The following is a 27,726-nucleotide window of genomic DNA, read 5'->3' on the forward strand; positions in this document are numbered from 1 at the left end:
ATATTGAATTGTATTATTCTTATAGCTGCCCATGCCTAGCAGTTAACCAATTTAGAACCCTACCTCAGGAAAGAGGGAAAGAATATGATAGTAGAGAGATTTAATCCAAATGTTCAATACAGAAAAATGGTTAATTGATTTGGTACATAAAATAATGGAATACCCTGTAATCCTTACAAACCAAGTAATAGAAAAAGATTAAATGACTTACGGAGGGCTCACAATCTTTTAGGTGAAAAGGGGCAGGTTATAAAAGAGTAGCATGTATGATATGATTAAATTTTTTTAAAAGCAAACAAAACAGAGCCTAGTGGCACTAGTGGTAAAGAACCCCTGCCAATGCAGGAGACATAATATGAAATGCAGGTCTGATCCCTGGGTCGAGGAGATCCCCTGGAGCGGGGCATGGCAACCTACTGCAGTGTTCCTGCCTAGAGAATCCCCAGAGGACAGAGGAGCGTGGCGGGCTACAGTCCATGGGGTCACAAAGAGTCGGACATGACTGAAGAGGCCTGAGCACACACACAATATAATGTGCATTGCATATTTCTTGGGAAAAAAAAGCCTCAAGGTATATGTGTGTGTATTAATACGTAATTACATATACATATACTAGTTTTTCCAGTAGTCATGTATGGATGTGAGAGTTGGACTATAAATTCTTCTTCTGAGTGCAGAAGAATTGATGCTTTTGGAACTGTGGTGTTGGAGAAGACTCTTGAGAGTCCCTTGGACTGCAAGGAGATCCAACCAGTCCATTCTAAAGGAAATCAGTCCTGGGTGTTCATTGGGAGGTCTGTTGTTGAAGCTGAAACTCCAATACTTTGGCCACCTGATGTGAAGAGCTGACTCATTTGATAAGACCCTGAGGCTGGGAAAGATTGAAGGCAGGAGGAGAAGGGAACGACAGAGGATGAGATGGCTGGATGGTATCACTGACTCAATGGACATGAGTTTGGGTAGGCTCTGGGAGTTGGTGTTGGACAGGGAGGCCTGGCGTGCTGCAGCTCATGGGGTCGCAAAGAGTCGGAAACGACGGAGCGACTGAACTGAACTGAACTGAACATATACATATATGCCTATACTTGTAATATACCTGTAATTACATAAACATATAAATATTTCACAAATTTAACACTAAAAGGGGCCTTATAAACTACCACATAGACTTCCTAATTCTACATAAAAAGAAACAGCAACTGAAATCTTTTTTCACTAAGAAGGATCTAGGATATAATTTTACTCACTTTTATATCCAGTCAAACTGAAAAAGTGATTTACCAAGGTCACAGTGCTATAAAAGTCGAAGCGGAATGGACTACAAAGAGTGGAAATCTGGGGGCAAGATGATGGGAGGAGCTTTTGATACCAAACTTTCCTAAAGTCCCCAAACCATCCTGAGAGGAGAATGACTCACAGGCAAAATTCAGGGTCAGTCAGTCAGAGGCGCTTTTCAAGGCTTAATACAAGACTTTATTAAGCAGTCATAGATAATATTTAATATTGAATAATTATTTCTAGTATACATTTTTGTAGTACTATTGTGGGAAAGACATATATACTCCCCAGGTTAATAGGACTATAAATTATACGGAAAGAGACTAACTGGACAACAGATGGTTCTGTTCTTAGTCCACAGGGGACAACGAGGCACTGAGAAGGGAAAAAGAAAAGCAACATTTTTTGGCCTCACCTAGTGACTGTGACCAAAATGTTTATATTTTTTCACAACGCTGCTAAGGAGCCTAATTCGTTCCTGCATATTTTCCTGTGGATAGTGCAACAATAGCTTGGTGGTAGAAACTGTTATAAATGTATGCCTGTGGGCAAACTCCATTAGCATTTGACAGGTAGGAAGGACTTAGCACAAGCTATTTAGTATGTGAAGAGAAGAAATCCCAGAATCATCTCAGGGCTAGAAATCTACACCTCTCTTTTTTCCACCAGAGAGTTCCAGCCATCTTCGATTTTCAGTTCTTGTACATCAATTCAGTTTTTGGAACATGTGCATGCATTTCCTGGTTTACTCTAAATAGTGGAAACTTAAAGGGAGAAATTGTAAACCTTACTTACCCCGACCTTTTGGGGTGACCTAAAAGGTTCTTTCTTGACAAGTTTAAGATAGAAAACTGCTGGAAGGATGAAGATCAGCATAGTGGCAGAAGAAGCCCCTGAGGAAAGACACAGGACAAGTCAGTCTTACTCAACAGGCAGAGATGCAAGGGCATACACTCAAAAGAAACCAAGTCTAAAACTACCCTTAGCAAAGCACAAAAAGCACTATAAGCTCATGGTTTGTTGTTCAGTCACTTAGTCATGTCCAACTCTTTGTGACCCCAGGGACTGCAGCATGCCAGGCTTCCCTGTCCTTCACCATTTCCCAGAGTTTACTCAAACTCATGTCCATTGAATTAATGATGCCATCCAACCATCTCATCCTCTGTCGCCCTCTTCTCCTGCCCTCAATCTTTCCCAGCATCAGGGTCTTTTCCAATGAGTTGGCTCTTCGCATCAGGTGGCCGAAGCATTAGCCCATGGATGTTTATTCAAAACAAAATATATTTATAAATAAAATTAAAATGCATCTAACATCATAGCTGCCTAGTAGAGATACATAACACATGATAAACAACAAAAAGGCCGAGTGTTGTAGGTTTAAAGGAAATTAGTAATATAAACACATACTGCTCTGCTAAGTCACTTCAGTCGTGTTCGACTCTGTGCGACCCCATAGACAACAGCTCACCAAGTTCCCCCGTCCCTGGGATTCTCCAGGCAAGAACACTGGAGTGGGTTGCCATTTCCTTCTCCAATGCATGAAAGTGAAAAGTAAAAGTGAAGTCGCTCAGTCGTGTCCGACTCCTCGACTCCATGGACTACAGCCTACCAGGCTCCTCTGTCCATGGGATTTTCCAGGCAAGAGTACTGGAGTGGGGTGCCATTGAACTCCTCACACACCCTTCTGATCCACTTCTAACTTTTCAAGTTGCTTACATCTGTGTTTTTATATTGTTTTATAAAGTTTTATATTGTACTTAAAATGTGAGTAAACCCTCAAATCAGCAGAATGGAAAATTAAATATATTAATGGGTCACCCAGTTAAAAGAAAAAATATGTTTACAAAGTCAATCTCCTCTTTCTCCAAAGATATCCTTTAATCCTAATCTGATACTCACAGACCATTTAAGTAGAATCTACCTTCTTTCCTCTTTTTTTTTTTTTTTCTTGATGCAGAGTTAAGACCTCAGTCCAAACCCTGGGTTCACTCCAACATGATTTAACTTCTATAGGGCTAAGCTGCGTTGTTTGTCAGAAAATGCAGCTAGATTAGATGATCTATAAGGTAGGTTTTAGCACCAACACTTTCTGGTCCTGTCCATCAAGTCCAGTGTCACCTAGGAGGAAGGGATGGTGACCAACTGGAGCCCAGTTGGGCTACTCGGAATTCTAAGAGCCTGAGATGGACTGGGATCCTTGACCTCCCATCACTGGTTCCCTGCTCTCCATTTATGGACAGCTCGAGTTGACTAAATAAAAGCCTTTTGGAAACTTACCTATGAATCCAAAGATGTATTTTATAGTTGGCACAAGGATGACCAAAACATTATTAAGAGCAATAATTATGGCTGCAATCAGGAAATGCCTTATCCAGCTGAATGGTCTTTTGGGAAATAACAGTGTGGTCACTGATGTGCGAATCTGCAACAGGAAAGTTCAAAGGCAAGGTCAGTGCTTTGTGTTGTTTTTTTATTGAAAGTTCAGTTACAATGTTATGTTAGTTTCAAGTACACAGCAAATTGATTCAATTATACATATATATTTTACATATTTATACATGTACATGTATATTACATATATTTATACATATATTATACATATTCAATTATACATATAATTATACATATTTATGTATGACTATATATATTGTCTTTCAGATTCTTTTCCGTTATAGATTATTACAAGATATTGACTGTAGTTTCCTCTGCTACACAGTAGGTCCTTGTTATCTATTTTATATACAGTAGTGTATATATGTTAATCCCAAACACCTAATGTATTTCCCTTCCCACTCCCACTATCACCTTTGGGTCACTGCTTTGTTTTCATCTACTTTTTCAAATATTCTCATCCCTCTAAAGCATTTTCTTTGTTTTTCTTTTCCCCCAGAACAGATCTTGATGCTGATATTTTTCCAAAAATGTAAAAAATTGTGGCAAAGTACAGATAACATAAAATGTATCATCTTAACCATTTTTAAGTCTCTAGTTCAGTGGTATTAGGTGCATTCATATTGTTGTGTAAGTTTGATGCTGATTTTTGATGTTTGGGAGGGAGTCACTTTTCCTTGGTAACCTATCTTGTGCTCACTTTCTCAGTTTTCAGAATTTTTTTCTTTAAAACAATCTCAGTCAGAAAGAGATAAAAGAACAGATAAATAAGATATATAATTCAGAGACACAGAAAAACCCCTGTTGATTTCTAATTATGTCTCATCAGCCTGGATTAAGTATGAAGGGCAAGCACTGAATTTATTTGCATATGATTGTGAGCAGAACTTTTACCAACCTAGCATCTCTTAAATTCACACTTTAACATTTTTATCACCTGGTATTTTAAGAAACATGATACTTTTTGTGTTTACTTCTTTCTTTCCCACCCCCCTTCCCCATCCCAGTATAGATTATAAATGCACAAAAGGCAAAGAACAAGACCTAGCAATCTTAACATTCCTCAGAGTTTCTATCTTAGTGTCTCACATGCAGAAGGCACCAATAAATGTTGATGGATTGAACAGAACAAATCTTTCCCCTCCCTTCAGGATTCTTATGAGATTTCAGTCCTATTGCAGCAGCTGAAATAACTAGGTAAAGGGTCAGGGAGGCTCCAATTGTAGCATCGGCTCAAGTTACCCTGATGTAACTGGATGAAAAGATCCTTGTGGGTAAAGGGAGGGAGAGCCTTTTATGTTTGTACAGCTTAACAAAGTTGAAAATATTCTTATCTTTGGAATCTTTTAGGAGACACTTTTGGACTTAGTGGAATTAGTTTATTGGCTTTGCAATAAATGAGCACTTCAGTTAAGCTAGGACTTCTTATTTTTAGAAATGTGGAATTGATTTTCACTTTAAACTTTTGCTTCTGAAGTCTCTTAATAGTGCAAAGATTGGAATTCACTGAAGAGAAAAGTAAAATATATTTTGAAACACACATGCAAATAACAAAAACTTTGAGTTGAATTGCCTCAGTTTCTAATGTAGCATTCTTTTCATGCCAGTCCACCAAAAATTAAAGCTATCTGTTTAGGTTTAAAAAGCAGTTTCATTTCCAGAATGGCAAATCTGTATAGTCTCTGGAAACAGTTTAAGACTGAGTTTGTAATGGATTTTAAAAATTGGATGAGTGAAAATTACACAATTCTGAAAAGTAGACTGAGGAAAACAAAAGGTTTGACTTTGTTTTTCCTAATAGTTTATTAATTCTACATTATGTCTGACAATTCGTGCTTATTCAATGCTGTCCAAACTTAACACACTTAAAATAAGCTTTCTGTGGTTTTAAGGATTTATTTGTCTGAAAGTGATAAAGTTATAGCATAAACAAGTAGAATACAGGTTATTTTCAGGCAGGGGGTCACATGTTTGTGCTTTTTATTCCTTTGTTGTAATAATGTCTTTAACTGTTTAAGCTAAGTTAGAGACAAGCCTAGAGAAGGTAATGGCACCCCACTCCAGTACTCTTGCCTAGACAATCCCATGGATGGAGGAGCCTGGTAGGCTGCAGTCCATGAGGTCACTAAGAGTTGGACACGACTGAGCGACTTCACTTTCACTTTTCATTTTCATGCATTGGAGAAGGAAATGGCAACCCACTCCAGTGTTCTTGTCTGGAGAATCCCAGGGACAGAGGAACCTGGTAGGAGGCTGTCTATGGGGTCGCAGAGAGTCTGACACGACTGAAGTGACTTAGCAGTAGCAGCAGCAGAGACAAGCCTATGTGTACTGGGTGTCTGAATGTAAATAAATACAGTTTCCTAAGATCTCATGGCTCTCAGAAACATTACAATTTGGCTTAATGATGTAAGAGTACAGAAAGCTTACAGGAATAATGGTTGAAGTAAATGGTGAAAGCTTGTGCTTCAGAATGAACAAGGAATAACAAAATCCCCAAAAGGACTGAAGACGTATAGAGTTGCCCAGTTATTCCTAAAATGGGCGACAGGGCAAAGAGGGAGATGGGAGATTGCTGGTGGTGGTAGATGGTGGAAAAAAATAGAATGAAACTTGCTAGTCGTTCCACATAAGAACACTGCCTTGCGGGGTGAGCCTGGAATCTTGAGGTCCCCAGCAGCTTTACCTATGTCAGGACAGAGGTGACTCTGGCTTATTACTGACTTATCTCAGTGTCCTTTTCTCTACTGACACAAACTGATAAGAACCTGGAAATGTGGGTCAGATACTGTGGGGACACAAGTCCCCCAGAGTGATTCCAGTCACGTTCCATGCAGCTCTAGAGAAAACATTTCCAGATTTAATGTTCCGAACAGGAGCCTATTAGGAGGTACTGTGTTCTAATATGCAGGCCCAATGGGAAAGTGAGAAATGTGGAGGCCAACTGGAAAGGGGGAGACTTCATTCTCAACTCAAAAAGAAAAAAAATCCATTCTATTGCTTAGAAGTGAACCACACTTCACTTAACAGGATTGTGTAGGACAAAGAGTGTAAGAAATACTGATGGTCACTGTGCTATTCCAGACATAGAAACATCTGCCATATTTCTATGCCTACATCCATATTCACTTCAAAAGAGGAAATCTGAAGGCAACATAAGTGAAAAGAATGGTTTTACTAAAATAAAATGAAATAGAAGTAGCTAGAGGATTCGATTGGGGGCAGGAAGAGAGGAAGATGACAGAGGATGAGATGGCTGGATGGCATCACCTACTCGATGGACATGAGTTTGAGTGAACTCCGGAATTTAGTGATGGACAGGGAGGCCTGGCGTGCTGCGATTCATGGGGTCGCAAAGAGTCGGACACGACTGAGCAACTGAACTGACTGAACTGAACAGAGGATCTGAGACATGATCTCTCTTTTGTCTTAAAGAGAAAAAGGTGCAGTGAGTAGAATTTGAGTTTTTGCTGAAAATGTCGATTCCATAATAGACAACCCAGCTGCATATCACCTTCTCCAGCTAAGAAAGAAAAAATGTTGAGCAGCTTGTAGAAAAACTAACCTTAATTCTCTTTATTTGTTCAATAAACACTTTGTGCCTTTTCTAAAAAGGAAAATGCTATCTGGAAAAAAGAAAGACAATAAATGGAGAGACAAAAGGAAAACCCAACCACAACTGACAACAAAACCCTTGTTATCTCTTCTTGGGCTCCTAAGAAAAATGACCAACAGATTTGTTGAAAAATGACCAACAGATTTGTTGAAAAATGGAGAACACCAAAAATACCTAAAACTGATAGATTTTAATCCAGATTAAACCTAATCCATTTTAGGTTTTGCTTGTTTTATTATTTATGTGTGGGGATATCAAAACAAAGTAAATAAACTTATTGGTCAAGAGTTTCTTAATTCAAAGAAACTCATCAGAAGAACCATGCTATTTGACTCAGCATGCGACACATGGAAAATTTTGGGTTGAAATTGGAAGAAACAAAGAAATGCAGCACAACCAATTTCTATCATTTTGGGAGAGAAGTGACTAAATGCAGCCTGAATGTATTTGACTAGGGCAAGGAGGCCAAACTCGTTTTTATGTCATCCATCAAAGCATGGAGGCTTGGTTCAGGTAGCCAAGATCCTCACTCAAACTGAAGTTCGTGGCAGATGTTGGCAAGGGGGAGAGTCTATGTCTTTTTTGCTAGAAAAGGCAGTTCATACAACTTAAGAAAAGGCAAGCTTCATTTGGAGATCGTCTTCCTTAGCAAATACGTTGAGCTCATCCTATGCCGGTCACCGTGCATACGCCTAACCTCTAGGGGAAAATGTGGACAATTATATAGACCATCTCAATGTAACATTGTAAGGGTGAGGCAGATTTACAAACAAAATGTTTCATAACCGCACAGTTGCACTCATCTCACATGCTAGTAAAGTAATGCTCAAAATTCTCCAAGCCAGGCTTCAGCAATACGTGAACTGTGAACTTCCTGATGTTCATGCTGGTTTTAGAAAAGGCAGAGGAACCAGAGATCATATTGCCAACATCTGCTGGATCATGGAAAAAGCAAAAGAGTTCCAGAAAAACATCTATTTCTGCTTTATTGACTATGCCAAAGCCCTTGACTGTGTGGATCACAATCAACTGTGGAAAATTCTGAAGGAGATGGGAATACCAGACCACCTGACCTGCCTCTTGAGAAATTTGTATGCAGTTCAGGAAGCAACAGTTAGAACTGGACATGAAACAACAGACTGGTTCCAAATAGGAAAAGGAGTACATCAAGGCTGTATATTGTCACCCTGCTTATTTAACTTCTATGCAGAGTACATCATGAGAAATGCTGGGATGGAAGAAGCACAAGCTGGAATCAAGATTGCCAGGAGAAATATCAATAACCTCAGATATGCAGATGACACCACCCTTACGGCAGAAAGTAAAGAGGAAAGTGAAAGTGGAAAGTGAAAAAGTTGGCTTAAAGCTCAACATTCAGAAAACGAAGATCATGGCATCCAGTCCCATCACTTCATGGGAAATATATGGGGAAACAGTGGAAACAGTGTCAGACTTTATTTTTCTGGGCTCCAAAATCACTGCATATGGTGACTGCAGCCATGAAATTAAAAGACACTTCCTCCTTGGAAGGAAAGTTATGACCGACCTAGGTACCATATTCAAAAGCAGAGACATTACTTTGCCAACAAAGGTCCATCTAGTCAAGGCTATGGTTTTTCCTGTGGTCATGTATGGATGTGAGAGTTGGACTGTGAAGAAGGCTGAGTGCCAAAGAATTGATGCTTTTGAAGTGTGGTGTTGGAGAAGACTCTTGAGAGTCCCTTGGACTGCAAGGAGATCCAACCAGTCCATTCTGAAGGAGGTCAGCCCTGGGATTTCTTTGGAAGGAATAATGCTAAAGCTGAAACTCCAGTACTTTGGCCACCTCATGTGAAGAGTTGACTCATTGGAAAAGACTCTGATGCTGGGAGGGATTGGGGGCAGGAGGAGAAGGGGACGACAGAGGCAGAGGATGAGATGGCTGGATGGCATCACTGACTCAATGGATGTGAGTCTGAGTGAACTCCGGGAGTTGGTGATGGACAGGGAGGCTTGGCGTGCTGCGATTCATGGGGTCGCAAAGAGTCGGACACGACTGAGCGACTGAACTGAATTGAACTGAACTGAATGTTGAATGAAAATACATATTGAAGGATAGCAGTTACTTATGTGTTCTGAAATTTGGTTCTAATGGTCAATTTTGGTTTTAATGGGCATTGGATGGGAAATGCTTCCAGACCACAATGGGAAATACATCTAATGGGAAATATGTTGCCATTCTTGATAGTCAGATTTGTGCCAACGCCTTATCTGTTAAACAGGGGAAGAATTTCTATGGTCAATCTGGATTGTTAATGTCAAAGTGAAATGATCATCATCAAATGAAAGGCTAACTTCTACTTCCCGTAATTATGACTGCAGCCATCAGTGTCATCTGTAAGTAATGCATTAGCTCAACTGTTACCAGCTAGCTGGGTAACCCAACCAAGTCCATTAATCTTCCGAGACCTCGGCTTGAAAGCACCACATTTAGGGCTTATGAATAAAAAATAAAAAACCATGCAGAAGCACATAACAGATTTCTTTTATAAAATGCTTTGATTCAACAATGATATGAGTGCCCACTGTGTGCCAAAATTTAATCAGTAATATCTTTACACACAAAAAGAAGGGTTCCAGATATTCTTTTCTTGGCAATGCTGTCTGCTTGAAAATTTTACCCTATGGTACAGTTTCTAAAGGAGATCAGTCCTGGGATTTCTTTGGAAGGACTGATGCTAAAGCTGAAACTCCAGTACTTTGGCCACCTATTGCAAAGAGCTGACTTATTTGAAAAGACCCTGATGCTGGGAGGGATTGGGGGCAGGAGGAGAAGGGGACGACACAGGATGAGATGGCTGGATGGCATCACCGACTCGATGGATGTGAGTTTGGGTGAACTCCGGGAGTGGGTGATGGACAGGGAGGCCTGGCGTCCTGCAGTTCATGGGGTTGCAAAGAGTCGGACACGACTTCATGACTGAACTGAACTAACAGTTTCTGTCTACAGCTGTCTTCTGCTTTATACCTACAATGGGGCTGATTTTAGGCTAAAGCTGTGTGCATGACATTTGAAATACTTTCAGATAAATGAGAGACAAGACATTATTTAAAAGTAAACTCTTAGCTGCCGTTGTAATAAAGATCTAATTTCATGCACTCATGAAAAAGGAATGTGCCAACAAATATTTCAGCACACAAGCTGCATTTAAAGTGACCACAGTGTCATTATATGACTAGCCCTCATGTGTTTGGCCCTGTATGGAACATTCTGTACAAGACAGTGCTGACTACTGTGCTGCTAATTTTCCCCCTAAAATGAATGGTAAATTCAGTGTTTATGAAAGGAAGGAGAGTTGGCAGGCAAGTGCAGACTTGTGTTTCTCCATAGGTAGTGGTTTTAAATTGTAATTCAAGTCTCCACAACCAGCCCTGCTCTATGATCCCCTAACAACTGACCCCAATAGTAAATGCCATGAAGGGACTGTCCCAATACCAGTCTGGCAAGAGGGTATGTGTCAGTCTTAGAAGCATTAAAAAGATATATGATGGATAATATGACTATTTTTTTAAAGGAAATTTGGTTGTAGTGTGTCATTTACTTAACATGAATCTCTTTCTCATTCACCTTCAAGAATCAGATTAAATAGGGTGACTTTTGAATGTTAAGGTAGCATAATAGCACTAGGAGGCAAAAAAATGAAATATCTTCAGAACTGTGGTGAAAATGCAATATAATCTGAAAGTGAACGTGGTTTTGGCTTTCAAACTTCAAAAGTTGTATGAATTACTACTCATTTCTACTAATCTATGAGAGAGAAGCTCAAGATCTGCTTTTTTAAATTTTAGTTTAAAAATAAATTTCAATCTCAATAAAACCATAAAACAAATAAATATATAGAAATAAATGGAAAAATACCAATACAGTATACTAATGCATATATATGGAATTTAGAAAGATGGTAACAATAACCCTGTGTAAGAGACAGCAAAAGAGACACTGATGTATAGAACAGTCTTATGGACTCTGTGGGAGAGGGAGAGGGTGGGAAGATTTGGGAGAATGACATTTAAACATGTAAAATATCATGTAAGAAACGAGTTGCCAGTCCAGGTTCGATGCACGATACTGGATGCTTGGGGCTAGTGCACTGGGACGACCCAGAGGGATGGTATGGGGAGGGAGGAGGGAGGAGGGTTCAGGATGGGGAACACATGTATACCTGTGGCGGATTCATTTTGATATTTGTCAAAAATAATACAATTATGTAAAGTTTTAAAATAAAATAAAATTTTTTTAAAAAAAGAGGAAAAAAAAAAGAAATAAATTTGGTGATTTTTTTCCCTACATTTGAAAAGTACTTCAGTTCAGTTCAGTTCAGTCGCTCAGTCGTGTCCGACTCTGCGACCCCATGAATCGCAGCACGCCAGGCCTCCCTGTCTATCACCAGCTCCCAGAGTTCACCCAAACTCATGTCCATCAAGTCGGTGATGCCATCCAGCCATCTCATCCTGTGTCATCCCCTTCTCCTCCTGCCCCCAATCCCTCCCAGCATCAGGGTCTTTTCCAATGAGTCAACTCTTTGCATGAGGTGGCCATAGTATTGGAGTTTCAGCTTAGCATTTAAAAATACTTGCTCTATGGAATTCCCTGGCAGTTCAATGGTCAGGTCTCTGTGCTTTCACTGCTGGGGAGATGGGCTTGATTCCTGGTCGATGAACTAAAATCTGCCAAGCTGGGTGGCTTGGCCAAAATTTTTTTTAATTTTAATAAGTAAATAAATAATAAAAACTAAAAATACTTGCTGTATCTACATAGTACATAGTCAGTAGGTTCAAAAGGCTATATAAAATATAATGTTCTCAGGAATTGCATTTGAATTGAATCAACATCAAGTCAGAGCATATGTACTAATCTATGTGGTCAAGCAGCATTCTTTTACCAAACCCAGGTACTTACAGGGAATAGCACTATGGGCACAGTTAGTGTTACTGCCATAAGAACAGCCAGGCGTACCATGAGGAGAGGGGTGTCAAATGTGTACACTTTGCTGTAAGCATGAAGCAATTCATCTTCAACTTCTCCTGCAAAGAGGAAGAGGAGAATGAGTCCGCTAGTGTAGTCAAATCGGCACTGCTCACCTTTGACAACATTTTATAGGAAGAACACAGTATAGCAGGAAGAACCCAGATCTGAGAATCCAGACACCTCTGTTTTTATCCTGTCTCAACTTATTAGTTGTGTGTGTGTGCTAAGTCACTTCAGTCGTGTCCAACTCTGTGTTCCTATGGACTGTAGCCCACCAGGCTCCTCTGACCTTGGGATTCTCCAGGCAAGAATACTGGAGTGGGTTACCATGCCCTTCTTCAGGGGATCTTCCCAACCCAGGGATTGAACCTGCCTCTGCTGCGTCTCCAGCATTGCAGGCAGATTTTTTACTGCTCGGCCACCTTGTGTGATCTTTATTCAAATGAACAAAGGGTCCTGAAATTTGTAAAGTTGCAGATTTAATATAAAATTGGTAAGGCTCTTCTCTGGGTCACTGACATTGTGGTAAATCTCTCTGCTTTACAGAAGCACCACAAAACAGGACAGGCTGAGGTCCTCTGGTTGAAAGGGATGAAACGACTAAGCCTTATCAGACTGTCACTTACATCTTGCCATCTCCTTCGACTCCCACCTACCTAGTGAGCCCTGATGCAGCTTCTCCAAACCCAGTATGGAAACCCTAGGACAAATAATCTCTTAACACTTTTCCAAGCTCAACAGTTATGACCCCATCATTACTCTCATAGACGTATTCTTGGACTTTGTCAAGTTTTTGTTTGTCTCACTGAGTTGAGACTCATTAGACTAAGTAACTGCAAGGAAATCAAACCAGTCCATCCTAAAGGAAATCAGTCCTGAATAGTCATTGGAAGGACTGATGCTGAAGCTGAAACTCCAATACTTTGGCCACTTGATGCAAAGAACTGACTCATTGGAAAAGACCCTGATGCTGGGAATGATTGAAGGCAGGAAGAGAAGGGGACGACAGAGGATGAGATGGCTGTATGGCATCACCAACTAGATGGACATGAGTTTGAGCAAGCTCTGGTAGTTGGTGATAGATAGGGAAGCATGGTGTGCTGCAGTCCATGGGGTCACAAAGAGTCGGACACCACTGAGCAAGTGAACTGAACTGAGACTAAGTAATAATGCAAAGATGAAGTAGTATGATTGCTATAGAGTCTTTCAGTGAATAATGCCCTAAGTTTAAGATGCTGCCCTCCTGGAAAACACAGTTCATTCAGGATTCCAGGCACACATGATAAGGAAATACTTATAGAATCAGATGTATTCTGATTTTCCGACTCCTTCCCTCGAAATCAAAGGAGGATAAAAATACTATCAATGACATTGTCCTGACTTTCATTAATTTACAACCAGCAGAGTTTATGCCCAATCTAAACTAGAGCTTGGTTAAAAACCAAATATTAGTCAAAAAGAAAAAAACCCAAGCAAATGGTGCCCTCTCCAGCCTCTTCCTCCCCAACTTGTCTTGCAATCAATTTAATTTACTGAGTCAGTCAGAAAAAAATACAAAACTATAGACAGTTTTATTTTAAAAATATATGTAAGTTGATAGCATTGGTTAATATTAATGTTTGATTCCCTGAGATTCATCTCTAGGGCCAGTGCATCAGGGAAGAGAAGAACAATCCTGCTCCTTTTGTAGTCATAGAAGAAATATTTTCAGCATAATCTAATGTGACCAGAATCACTTTGTTTTTTGAGAGTATGTCCCCAGATTGAAAGGAATGCTGTCATGTCCCTTTCACTTAGAAACCAGTCACTATAATAGAATAGAATGAAATTAGCCAGAAAATTTGTCTAATGCTCCAGGCCTCCAGATCTGACTTGACTGGTAAACAAGAAGCAGGTTCTAACTCAAGGACTTTGTACTTTTTCTGCCATTTGTTTGTTAATTAGTTATTCTACCAAAAGAGCTTTGCAACATACAGCTGAAATACCCTTTATCCCTTAAGAAAAAGAATTATGATTGAGAGGTTTTTTTTTTATAAAATATGAGGGAGTTCACAAATTATTGTAAACTGTTAGGCAGCCTAATTCAATTTTTCTTAAGTCATTTTCTTAGGTCAAATGAGGAGGCTAATATAGCATGCTAATTGAGTATATGCATCTATAGATCATGCTGTTTATTGAGAGTAATTAAAAGAATTATACCTACAGGTTAATGATCTGTCCAACTAGGATTTGCACAAAGAGAATGACTTTGACAGAGTGACCTACCATAAAAGGTTAGGTAACCAAAGAGGGCAGCAAGCAGATACATGACGAGCATCCCTGTGATGGAGACATTCGACACTGTTTGCATCTTCCTCCGGGACCGACTGAAAAAGATAAAGGACATTGAGCTTTGATTTTCTGACCTGATGAAAATACTACATTTTTGCCATTTAAAAGCTAAGAACACAATATACGTCTGTGTTGTTCATTTTAAAACCACATTTTTAGTGCAGAAACATCACTTTTTAAAATTCGCCTTCGAGAATTATGGAGGATTTGCTTCCATTTTTCTTAAATGTTACCTCTTCAGTCTTAGAAATAACTATTTTCCTAGAAAAGGATCAGCTTATTTTATGTTGATAAGTACACTTGTCTATTGCACGTTTGAGAGTGTAATTGACACAAGGGTCAAGCTGGCTTCTAATGCAGAAAGCCTTCATACTTCACAATGAGATAGATTTGAGGGCAAGAATCCACAAGAATCAACAAAACACTCCTTCTAGGAGTCCAGACTACCTGAAAGCTTGATATTTTTACCTGGACAGCTTCTGGAAACCATTCTGGAGGCACCTGGCTGCTTAAACCATCATCAGGCCTCTAGGGTAATTGCTATCACTTCTCTTTGAGCTAAGATCAAGTGTAGATGAACTACTACATAGGACTTTCCAAGTAAATGGAAGTGCTCTAAAAGTTTTTCAAGAAGTATATCTGAATATATGGGGCAAGTTATTGTTGTTTAGTGAGAACTGAGTATTGAAGTCTGGGTAAAGAAGATGAGAATTATTATATGACACCTTCCCCTCAGGGTAAAAGAAGAAGCTGCTTAGCCAGGCCACCCTAACCATAATTTTTGGTCTGCATAGGTGTGGGTCATTTCCAACTCAGGTGACATCTTCTTCCCACCAATTTCAAATTCCACATGCCTGCCAAAATCCTTGCAGACATGGGCTCCTCCTCCCCCTGGACCCCTCACCTGGATCATTAGGATGAAGGAGTAGGAGAAAAGAAAGTAGCGAAGGGGCTGATTCATACCTTTGTGGTTAAAGCATGTTACTGATGAGTGGTTACAGCATAAACTTTCTGCAAAGACAAAGCTGTAAACTATGCTTCTGTATGAAGCACCTTTGAACATATAAGCACATTTTCAAAGCAAGTTTAAATGTTAAAATGATGGCTGCCTTACTCTTTAAGTTCACTGTAGATAGGAAGGACCTCAGGGTGGCATACAAAAGCAAATGCTAGGATGGGAATTGCATAGGCCGTCTGAAAAACAAAAATAACACCTCATATTTAGCATTCCAACACAGAGGGCTACCTCAGGCCATCTCAGCTTCTGAAATAAAAACTCAGAGACTCCATTGCTAGGCTCTTAGAGGTCTCTGGCTCTCACATACCCTGGAGTTGAAGACAAAGTATTTGGGCTGACACTTGTCATCACTGTGTGCTTCAAACTCTACTCCACTGCCATGAAGAGAGCCCTTGGCCTGGTTCTCATCGAGTCCGGCAGCATTCTGGTGGGTGTAATCCATCATGAAGTTCACACCACTACTCTCAGTGTTGTTGAGTAACATCACCACGTGCATTGGAACTGTATTGTTGAAAGTCAGATTCCCAACACTGTGATCCAGAATGGGCAGAGGACAGGGTATTTGGAATTTCTTGTAAATCACCTAGACCAGATCATTAACAACAACAACAAAGAGTCAGCCTTTTGAGGAAAACAATGAAACAAAAATCCATATGGTTGGTTTATGGGGTAGATATGAGGGAACTCTGCTGAAGATTCCTCTTAGACTTATGGATGATGGAGACTCCCTATAGCCTCTGTTCAAAGGAAGGAGCTGGAGCTATGGCTGGAGTTGGAGCTATGGTTGGCAACAAGACAGCATTTTGTGTGAATCCATCCTAAGCTTCATGCATACTCTTCCATGAGAAAGATGATCATTTCTTGCTGCATTTCATCTCTTTCATCTCTTCAAACTAATGAAAATAGTCATCAGAAACTCTTCCTTCCTCCTTTGCCTCTTTGGAGAAATGCTATATAAATGTTGGCATTCATGATATTTGCTGAAATTCCTCCTTTTAGAGGGGAGTGGGATAGGGTGGGAAAGGATTTCTTTCTTTAATTCCCCTTTGGTCACCTTCTCTTCATGGGTAGAATGAGTAAGAGAAAATGGCTGATTCATGCAAATAAGGATAATTCTAGAGTATATTCATTTATTTTCTGGGTCTCTTCACTTCTTCTTCCTCCACCTTTTTAAACACTGAGTTATTGTCACATTCCTGCTGAAGTGTTCCTTTTGTCCAACTATAACATCTAGTGTGCCTAGAACATACTATTAGCAATGGTCTTGACATTCTAACTCAACTATATTTAAACTCATGACTATTCGTCTCTCATTCCAAATGAGAATACAAGAAAATCGCTTGTGATGCAAGAACTATTTCATGCGAATGATGTGCTTGAACAAAAATTAGGACACCATTTCAAGCGCTGAAAGCATCACATGCCTACCAAGTTACAAGGATCATGTCAAAAATCACTTACCACACTGACAAAAAACACCATGCAAGTAAGAGAAAATCCGCTGGTATAACCAAGGTAACCTAGGAGTTAGGAAATTCCAGAAGGTGAATATGGCATCTACAGTCAGCTTACCTCTTAAAATATGAAATTAAAACCAAAGTGGAAAATGACTTTACCTAAATTTTTAAGAAGAGAAAGTGGAAGAATTATTCCAACAGACACAAATATGACGAGGTAGTTGCCGTTGAGATACCATTCTCTAGAAAAGAAAGACCAGAATATTAGGATCAGAAAAGACCAAGTAGAATGAGTCTATCGATGTTACAGAGAAAACAGAAGACATACCCAGTATTTTCTTCGAGTCCCATGAATGCTCTGATTACTTCAGGTAGTTCATATTTAATGATAAAGAGGTAGCTTGACATGGCTAAAATGGAAAACGTGACAGCTTAGTGGTGTTCATGGCACCAACGTCACAGGCAGTTGTGAGAAGTCCAGGCACTGGGGACATCCCAACTTCTCAGTACTTCCCAAACCGAAATAAAAGCCACCCACTGTGTATCCTGTATGCCTTCCAAGTTCTTCTCATAAATGGATATTGGGCCCTTTGGCTCTTCCCGATGGACGTTTGCCGACAGTATCAATGCTGATGCTGTGTTAAATCCAGCTCTGGGGTTTTCAGTGAAGCTGCAGTTTTGAAGCTTTCCTGTTAGTAGTCGTCATGGCCTTACACGTATGCCTGTTTGTATCTAAAACTCAGGCAGAGGTTTGACAACCAAAGGTGTCAACCACAAGAGAGGGGGGTAGAACTGCAAGGTGGAGTTGGGTAGAGTACGTGTCACTCTGCCCTCAGTAGGTGGACACCAGTTTAGTCCTGTGTGATCTCCATGAGGGCACACAAAATCTCAGACTGCTGATTCTCCAAATTAGAGTCATACTGGATTGATAAAGAAGAAAAGTACAAGAGAGGATAGCTTCTCTAACCTTTATCAGTGAAGTGTTTTTCTGTATCTTTTGTCCAAATAAGAAATCATAAAAAAGTGGCAAAATTTCTTGAGCATCTCTATAAGTGATGCACGCGTGAGCATGTACTCTTCTGAAAATTTGACCTATGAAAATGTGCAAACCCTCTCTCTGGAAAAACATTTATATAGACATGCACAATAAGATACAATTTGGGGGTTTTATGCAACATCCCTTTCCAAAGTCCATCCACTCAGTGAAGAATAATACTAATTTGCTATTTCACACATGGTCAAAGGGCTCAACTGAAAATAACACTGACAAGTTTCACATCGCAAGGTTTAAGGGTATGCTACATCCTTCTAGTGAAGTTTTGCTAACAGACATTTCAAGCAGCGATCCAAGTTGCAAATTGAACTATTAATAGTTTAAAATATTTCCTTAACCTCAAATAAAAGCAATAATAGTGAAAATAGTTCCCCACATGGTTTAGCTTTGCATGTGGCCAGCTGAAAAGCCATGTGAAAGAGGAAGATGCCTCTTATCGTCTTCATTCCACAGCTGAGGATATAATGATTATGAGAGCTTAAATGACATGTCCAGTATCACACAGCTTGAAAAATGACAGACCACATCCAAAATATAAGCTCCCTAATTTCAGGCCAGTGTTTCTTCTCTATTGTGAAATGAAATGATTTTTACAATATCTGATGTGTCTTCTGTAAACATGACTTGGTTAATCTTTACAAAGACCTTGGCCAAAGCTAAATCTTACAGAGGGTAAACAGAGGAGATATTTCTGATTAACTAGTTCAGTGAGGTACCATCCATTTTAGAGCTGTTAATTGCTGACTTTCAGTGATGTCACCCCTGTTAATGTGTTTGGTCTTCAAAAATTCAGAATGATCCAGACCTGTCTGGATAATGTCAACATTATTCTGCTAATATTGAAACATCCACGGTCAGTGTTAATTTTTCAGGGGATTGAGGGAATTAAATGTTCTAAATGTGGAATTGCCAAATACAGAAATACAAGTGCTTTCTTTTAGGCTACAATAACCATTAATCACATAGAGTAACCAAAATGAGAGATTTTCAGGAATGCTGTATGAAATTTCATCTTACTCCTTTAAAGCCATACTGTGTGTGTGTGTGGTGGGGCTTGATTGAGAGACCAAGCTATAGTTTATCCCATTGTTTAGAAGCATACTAGTAGCTACACTTGGAACAATAGACAGTGCTGTTGCCACTCAGCCTGTTGGGATCAGTGCTAAGTATGTGTATGTCCAGTTAGTTCTATGGGCCAAATAAGTATATTAGAATACCTGCAAAAGACTCCCATGAAATCCTTAAATTTAAATTTCCTACTATGAAATGCTTGATACTTAAATCTTCATTGTACCTGTTCAGTCGCTAAGCCATGTCCAACTTTTTGTGACCCAATGGACTGCAGCACACCAAGCTCCCCTGTCCTTCACTACCGGAGTTTGTTCACACTCATGTCCACTGAGTCAGTGATGCCACCCAATCATCTCATCCTCTGTTTCCCCCTTCTTCTCCTGCCCTCAATCTTTCCTAGCATCAGGATGTTTACCAATGAGTCACATCAGGTGGCCAAAGTATTGGAGCTTCAGCTTTAGCATCAGTCCTTCCAATGAACTTTCAGGGTTGATTTCCTTTAGAATTGATTGATTAAATCTTAATAAGGCTGAAAATTTGAACCAAATGTAAAGCAATTTATTTGGTGGAGGCTGGGGGACTTTTATGCTTGGGGCTCAATGCCAGTAAAAAGAATGAAACAATTACTGCCAAATTCTACCTGGGATTGTACTCTTACTATATAAAAATATGACAGACATAAATACAAATCATTATGATATGACTGGATTTTATTTATCTTCTTACTAACTATCCATTAGTAGGAGCAGTTATAGTTAAAGGTTTTTAAAGAAATTGCTGCATTTTAGAAATCCCAGATAATTCCAGTGATTTTATTAATCAGAAAGAATGGCCTCCTTGCAAGCTCTCTATAGCAGCATTGTTTGCAATAGTAAAAAACTGAAAACATTCCAAAACTGTTCATGGAGTGATTCAGTAAATCAATTACTGTGCATTTGTACAATGGAAAATTCAAAAACCATTATAAAGAGTAATATGCAAAAACATTCAAGGCATATTAGTAAATAAAAAGCAAGCTATAAATCAGTGTTATAAGATGATCTTATTTTAACAATAACACTATATTTGTTAAATTTGACAGAGAGGAAAACCTGAAGTGGTTTTTTCTAAGAGTGATTTACATAAACATTTCTTTGTAATCTGTTGCTGCTGCTAAGTCACTTCAGTCGTGTCTGACTCTGTGCGACCCCATAGACGGCAGCCCACCAGGCTCCCCCGTCCCTGGGATTCTCCAGGCAAGAACACTGGAGTGGGTTGCCATTTCCTTCTCCAATGCATGAAACTGAAAAGTGAAAGTGAAGTCGCTCAGTCGTGTCCGACTCTTAGCGACCCCATGGACTGCAGCCCACCAGGCTCCTCCGTCCATGGGATTTTCCAGGCAAGAGTACTGGAGTGGGGTGCCATTGCCTTCTCCATTGTAATCTGTATATTCATGTAATGTTTTAGTTTTTCACAATTAGCATGTATTTGTCTTATAATTGTAAAAATCTCATTTAAGAACAACCAGAAAACTGGGGAGGAATTATGCACTGAACCCGTATTATTATGACCTTGTGAGAATAAACTACTACTCTCATTTACATAGATGGAAAAAATGGACACAGATATGTAAAGTGACTTTACAGAAACAAACTCAAATTCAGGTGCGTCAGGATCCAAAAGTCTATTCTCCACTCAAAGATTTAAAAACCTCTTGAGATGGTTAGATAGCATCAGCGACTCAATGGACATGAGTTTTAGCAAACTCTGGGAGATAATGAAGGACAGGGAAGCCTGGCATGCTGCAGTCTATGGGATCAAAAAGAGTTGGACACAACTGAGTGACTGAATAGCAACAACATATCGGTTCTATATAAACAAGGTTAAAGGAGCCCAGAGATGCTAGTACCTAATAGCTTAGAGAATAGGGGATCATGGGAACAATCAAAGAGGGAGAGAATGCATGTGTGGTAAGGCTGGAGGATGGTAAAAGTAGGGGAGCTGAATGTAGTTAGTTATGACACAAAACACATAAGGAACAGATGATAGATGAGTAAGGAGAGAGAGAGAGACAGATCGATAGGGGGTTTTTCAGGAAAGGTAGGCAAAGGAAAGATGGTTAAGACCTTTATATGTCAGACTAAAGAGTTTAAATTTTATCTTGAAAATAATGAGGGCATGCTGAAGAATTTTATGCATGTGAGAAGCCGGGGTAGATCTGGATTTGAGAAAGTTAATTTGGAGGATGAATTACACATGGAAGAGGGGAAACTCAAGACAGAAAGATCAGTTAGATGGCTACTGCAACAATATGAAGTGTGGTGATGAGACTAGAAGGAGAAAGATTCAAAAGATAAACAAGAGAAAGAACAGTTCAGTTCAGTTCAGTTCAGTCACTCAGTTGTGTCCGACTTTTTGTGACTCCATGGAGAGCAGCACGCCAGGCTTCCCTGTCCAACACCAACTCCCAGAGCTTACTCAAACTCATGTCCATCGAGTCGGTGATGCCATCCATCTCATCCTCTGTGATCACCTTCTCCTCCTGCCTTCAGTCTTTACCAACATAAGGGTCTTTTCTAATGAGTCAGCTCTTCATATCAGGTGGCCAAAGTATTGAAGTTTCAGCTTCAGCATCAGTCCTTCCAATGAATATTCAGGACTGATTTCCTCCAGGACTGACTGGTTTGATACCCTTGCAGTACAAGGGACTCTCAAGAGTCTTCTCCTACACCACAGTTCAAAAGCATCAATTCTTTGGTGCTCAGATTTCTTTATAGTCCAACTCTCACATCCATACATGACTAATGGAAAAACCACAGCTTTGACTAGACGGACCTTTGTTGGCAAAGTAATGTCTCTGCTTTTTAATATGCTGTCTAGGTTGGTCATAGCTTTTCTTCCAAGAAGCAAGTGTCTTTTAATTTCATGGCCGCAGTCACCATCTGCAGTGATTTTCAGTTCAGTTCAGTTCAGTCCAGTCCCTCAGGTGTGTCCGACTCTTTGCGACCCCGTGAATCGCAGCACGCCAGGCCTCCCTGTCCATCACCAACTCCCGGAGTTCACCCAGACTCACGTCCACTGAGTCAGTGATGCCATCCAGCCATCTCATCCTCTGTCGTCCCCTTCTCCTCCTGCCCCCAATCCCTCCCAGCATCAGAGTCTTTTCCAATGAGTCAACTCTTCGCATGAGGTGGCCAAAGTACTGGAGTTTCAGCTTTAGCATCATTCCTTCCAAAGAAATCCCAGGGCTGATCTCCTTCAGAATGGACTGGTTGGATCTCCTTGCAGTCCAAGGGACTCTCAAGAGTCTTCTCCAACACCACAGTTCAAAAGCATCAATTCTTCGGCGCTCAGCCTTCTTCACAGTCCAACTCTCACATCCATACATGAGCACAAGAAAAACCATAGGAGCCCCCCCAAAAAAGTCTATCACTGTTTCCATTGTTTTCTCATCTATTTGCCATGAAGTGATGGGACCGGATGCCATGATCTTAGTTTTCTGAATGTTGAGTTTTAAGCCAACTTTTTCACTCTCCTCTTTCACTTTCACTAAGAAACTCTTTAGTTCTTCTTTGCTTTCTGCCATAAGTGTGGTGTCATCTGCATATCTGAGGTTATTGATATTCCTCCTGGCAATCTCGATTCCAGCTTGTGCTTCATCCAGCCCAGCATTTCACATGATGTACTCTGCATATAAGTTAAATAAGCATGGTGATAATATACAGCCTTGATATACTCATTTCTTGATTTGGAACCAGTTCCATGTCCAGTTCTAACTATTGCTTCTTTACCTGTGTACAGATTTCTCAGGAGGCAGGTCAGGTGGTCTAGTATTCCCATCTCTTTCAGAATTTTCCACAGTTTGTTGTGATCAACACAGTCAAAGGCTTTGGCATAGTCAATAAAGCAGAAGTAGATATTTCTCTGGAACTCTCTTGCTTTTTCAATGATCCAGTGGATGTTGGCAATTTGATCTCTGGTTCCTCTGCCTTTTCTAAATCCAATTTGTACATCTGGAAGTTCATAATTCACATACTTTTGAAGCCTGGCTTGGAGAATTTTGAGCATTACTTTGCTATCATGTAAGGTGAGTGCAATTTGTGTGGTAGTTTGAACATTCTTTGGCATTGCCTTTCTTTGGGTTTGGAATGAAAACTGACCTTCTCCAGTCTTGTGGCCACTGCCGAGTTTTCCAAATTTGCTGGCATATTGAGTGCAGCACTTTCACAGCGTCATCTTTTAGGATTTGAAATAGCTCAATTGGAATTCCATCACCTCCACTAGCTTTGTTCGTAGTGATGCTTTCTAAGGCCCACTTGACTTCACATTCCAGGATGTCTGTCTCTAGGTCAGTGATCACACCATCTTGATTATCTGGATCTTGAAGATCTTTTTTGTATAGTTCTTCTGTGTATTCTTGCCACGTCTTCTTAATATCTTCTCCTTCTGTTAGGTCCATACCATTTCTGTCCTTTATCGAGCCCATCTTTGCATGAAATGTTCCCTTGCTATCTCTAATTTTCTTGAAGAGAACTTTAGTCTTTCCCATTTTATTGTTTTCCTCTATTTCTTTGCGTTGATCACTGAGGAAGGCTTTCTTACCTCTCTGTGCTATTGTTTGGAACTCTGCATTCAAATGGGTATATTTTTCCTTTTCTCCTTTGCTTTTCCCTTCTCTTCTTTTCTTAAGAGCTGGTATTTAATGGAATGGTCAGAGTTAGGGAGAGAGGGAAATGCTCAGGTTGATTCCCAGATTTCTGGCTTAAGAAATCTGCTGGTATTGTTTGTTCACCAAGATGAAAGAACAGAAGGATGGAATAACCAGTTTGGGGACTGGGTAGGAGGTGGGAAAGTAAGTGCCACTGTGTGATGATATAGTCTGGATCATGCAAGAGGACATAGCCACAGGACATCAGAAATATGGATTAAAATGTCTTTAGAAGGTCAAAGACATGAGAGGACCAGTGAAGTTGGTGGGCAAGTATAACCTGGAACATGATTAAAAATATATGCTTCTCAGCTCTCTCTGGAAATGATCATTCAGGAGGAATATAAGAATCTGTTTTACAATGCTTTTGATGCCTCACCAGCATTTTACTTTAGCACAACTTCTATGAACAATGCCCAGTGGGCTGACTGCATAAGATGTGTCTCAATGACCCCAAAATTTACCACGTGCCTCAGATACTGAATATTTCCTTTTGTGAAATATACTCAATCATATATATTTATATATATTTGAAATCAAGAAAGGTTTTATTCTTTATTTTTGTTATAGAATTTATTTCATAGGGTTTATATAGTATTCATTTCAATATAGATATCACTGTTTTGGGTTACAGAGAGATAGCAAATCTGTCTAGAAAACTTTACTTATTAAATTTAAAAATGATAAAACAGGTATTTCTATTTAAATTCCTGTTCACTGCCATTAAATTTTATTATTTCTTGAACCTCCTTTAGAAAGTTTAAATGGTTTGTTGAAAGCTAGAACCTTACCTCCAATGTTCTGCATTGTAATGGAGATAAAAGCTCCGATTTTCCCAGGCCATCCAAATGCCTTTTCACCTAGTTTTTCATAAATTAAAGACCCTATAATCAGAAATGAAAAGAACCTTGTTAAGAAACTGCTTTAGTGATGAAGATATTTCTATAATATAATTCTGCACTGGAGCCTCAAACATGTAAATAACAGCATATAGAAATCACAGATCTCGACAGAAAAATGTCGAATTTTTCATTCGATAAAACAAAGCTGGTTATTTCTGTGGGCTTGGAATTCTAAAGATGTTTATGACTGCACCATAAAGTCAGTTTAAAATTTTGAGCATAAATAGTTAAATATGAGAGCTTCTATAATTGTATGTTAGATATTATTCATTTATTATGGTAAAAAAAAAAAAGAAGAAATCACAGATCTCAGGTTCAGTCCCTGGGTTAGGAAGATCCCCTGGAAAAGAAATAGTAAACTGCTCCAGTATTTTTGCCTGGAAAATTCCATGGACAGAGAAGCCTAGGGGGCTATAGTTCATGGGGTCACAAAGAGTCAGACACGACTGAGCACGAGCACCTAAATGACCTAAGTGACCACCTATAGAAATCATAAACCCCAAATACACAATCTCAAAAGCCATTACAAAATACGGTGTATGTTCTCCAAACAAGGAGTGATGGCTTCATTCACTTTGGCTCCATGCAGCAAGTTAGAACTGTTACTTCCATCATCCACCAAAAGCCTTTTTCTGTATTTGGCTTGAACCTGAGCAGGCTGACTTTCACTTTCACTTGATTTTTCACTTGCCTAGATAACTAAGAACACGGAGAGGCCATGTGATTGGGATTAGAAGAAAATTAACTGTAAAATTGATTAACACCATCTTATAGGTATGGAGCTAGAGACTGAAGTGCCTTTAACCAGAATCAAAATGGCATGTCTGGTGTCTAAGGAGTAGCATACCTCCTTCTTTGGCAGTCTTTAATAAAAGATGAACTGAATAAAGAGATAGGACCGCCACGGCAAGCAGCATGATTCTGTGAAAGGAATAGAAAGGAGACAATAAGATTTATGTAAAAAATAAGACATAATAATACATGATGTTACAATACATTATTACACTGGTCTTTTCAATCATTAACTTTCCAACAATATGTGGATTTGGGGAAGCTGGAAAATTCTTTTTCAGAATGTCACAAATACTCTTTAATGCTTCAGAACTGGATTGGCTTTATTTTATGGGTCAAAATGTACTACTGGAAGTCCCTAACCCACCTTTTTTAGTGTGTTACTACTAACAATAGTAGAATCTAGTTTAAAATTTGGATGCTAAGGTACAGCAAAATTAGCAAATACTATATATACTTACTCAGTATAAGGGGCATATGTATATGTATATCATATTTGCATGATATTCTCATGAATATTTATAATTGAAGGGCTATTCAATGACCTGACTAAACATTCATCTAAAATCTAGAAACAGAGAAGCCAAAGCAAACTCTGAGTTCCATTACTACTGTCTGTGCATTATATGAGAGTGGTCAGAGGTGTGAACCAGAGGGTCTGGCAAATGCCTGTATAATAGAAAAAACAGAAAAAGGTAAGTCTAGGCTACAGGAAAACCTTTGTTGTACTCAGAAAAGAATCGTTTCTGGTTCAGGGCCCTCCACATGTTCACAGGCATATATGGTTTCTTTATGTATTCAGTGATCAGTGCTTTCCAAAAACAAGAACTGAACAGCAAAAATCGAGTGTAGATAGAAGCAATTATATAATAAATTAAGGAATAATAGTAATCTTTACCTGAAACTGAAAAAAAAAATCTTATTCTGTGTCTGTTTCCTATGATGAGAGCACACTAAACATTCTCTCCACAACTGATCTAATTCTTTGGTAATTCCTAGGAAAGTTAAGTTTGCAAACATAGATTTAGACAATGAGGTACAAATATTCTAACAATTCTAGCTCTATTGTGCTCTTATTTATCACAAAATATGTTCGCCAGAACTGTCTAATCAATGTCTTATTAATCTGTTGTTCCATACAGCTTATGAATTGACCTGTTTTTAAGAATTATGCAATTCAGATTACATAATTTTATTCCCTGGAAAAATGATGAGAATACTCTATATTCTAAACATATACTTGCTTTGGTAGAAAATACTAAAAGTAAACACCAATGAAATCCTGTGTCACTTGTTGGGAATTAAGGGAAATTGCTGAATCCATTTTGGGCTACTTGGATACACAAAACACATCTCATGATCTCTAACGATTTAATTGCTTCGGCCAAATTAATCTGGTAAATGTTTACAGGCCTAAAATGAGGCTCTCAGTTTTAAAAGTGGAATATTCTCCTCCCATGAAGATGATCTGCAGCTCTAGAATTGGAGAAAGTATCTCTTACTTCTAACTCATCAGTGATCTAGGAAAATTTCCTAATTATTTTAATGGTATGTGTAATTAGTACAGAGAAGGCAGTCTGTTTGTTTCAAAGGCAGAGTATATTACAAAAGTATACAACTACATATATGACTATACTTCTGGTCATTAAGAATCTGAGAATTTTTTAAAACTACTTTATTTCAAACATGGCTTAGAAAGGTAAAGGTGACATAAAAACCCATTCAGCTAAAAACTATAATCTAACAGTTCAATCAAAGCACTGACACAATATCAATATTTATAGTCCAGCCTGATCCTTAGCCCCCAAATAGCTATGTGGTTACCTAATCATATGTGATGTTTGGAACATAAATAGCATATATTTATAATATAAATGTTACATTCTTAGACAGTTATTCAAGACTCCAGCATTGCATTAGGGATTGTGATCTACATTCACACTGATGCCTAACTTTATTCTTGTGAAGTATTTCACTGCTGCCAACTGTGTCTTTGAAAATACCAGGCTGCACATAATGACAAATGTCTGTGGCTGTCTGTCACAAGTGGTCTCCACCCTCCAGGTTGGCTCTGTGATGCTGCTGCCACCAGGCAGCATTTGACCAAGTTTGGATAAAGCG

The 27,726-nt window shown here is 39.2% G+C and overlaps 1 protein-coding gene across 1 annotated transcript in view; it reads right to left on the minus strand.

Moving 5' to 3' along the window:
• The window catches only part of SLC38A4 (solute carrier family 38 member 4), an 85,701-nt gene that overhangs the window by 2,324 nt on the left and 55,651 nt on the right, over window positions 1-27,726 (minus strand). The window contains exons 5-15 of the mRNA XM_070369966.1: window positions 25,661-25,734; window positions 24,703-24,795; window positions 17,428-17,509; window positions 17,259-17,341; window positions 17,104-17,162; window positions 15,950-16,225; window positions 15,739-15,818; window positions 14,559-14,659; window positions 12,225-12,349; window positions 3,556-3,700; window positions 2,074-2,171 (exon numbers count right to left, since the gene is read on the minus strand). Of these exons, the coding sequence (XP_070226067.1) occupies window positions 2,074-2,171; window positions 3,556-3,700; window positions 12,225-12,349; window positions 14,559-14,659; window positions 15,739-15,818; window positions 15,950-16,225; window positions 17,104-17,162; window positions 17,259-17,341; window positions 17,428-17,509; window positions 24,703-24,795; window positions 25,661-25,734 (1,216 nt within the window). The remainder of the gene's footprint in view (window positions 1-2,073; window positions 2,172-3,555; window positions 3,701-12,224; window positions 12,350-14,558; window positions 14,660-15,738; window positions 15,819-15,949; window positions 16,226-17,103; window positions 17,163-17,258; window positions 17,342-17,427; window positions 17,510-24,702; window positions 24,796-25,660; window positions 25,735-27,726) is intronic.

Source organism: Bos mutus, chromosome 5, assembly GCF_027580195.1.
Source record: "Bos mutus isolate GX-2022 chromosome 5, NWIPB_WYAK_1.1, whole genome shotgun sequence".
Taxonomy (NCBI): Eukaryota; Metazoa; Chordata; class Mammalia; order Artiodactyla; family Bovidae; genus Bos; species Bos mutus.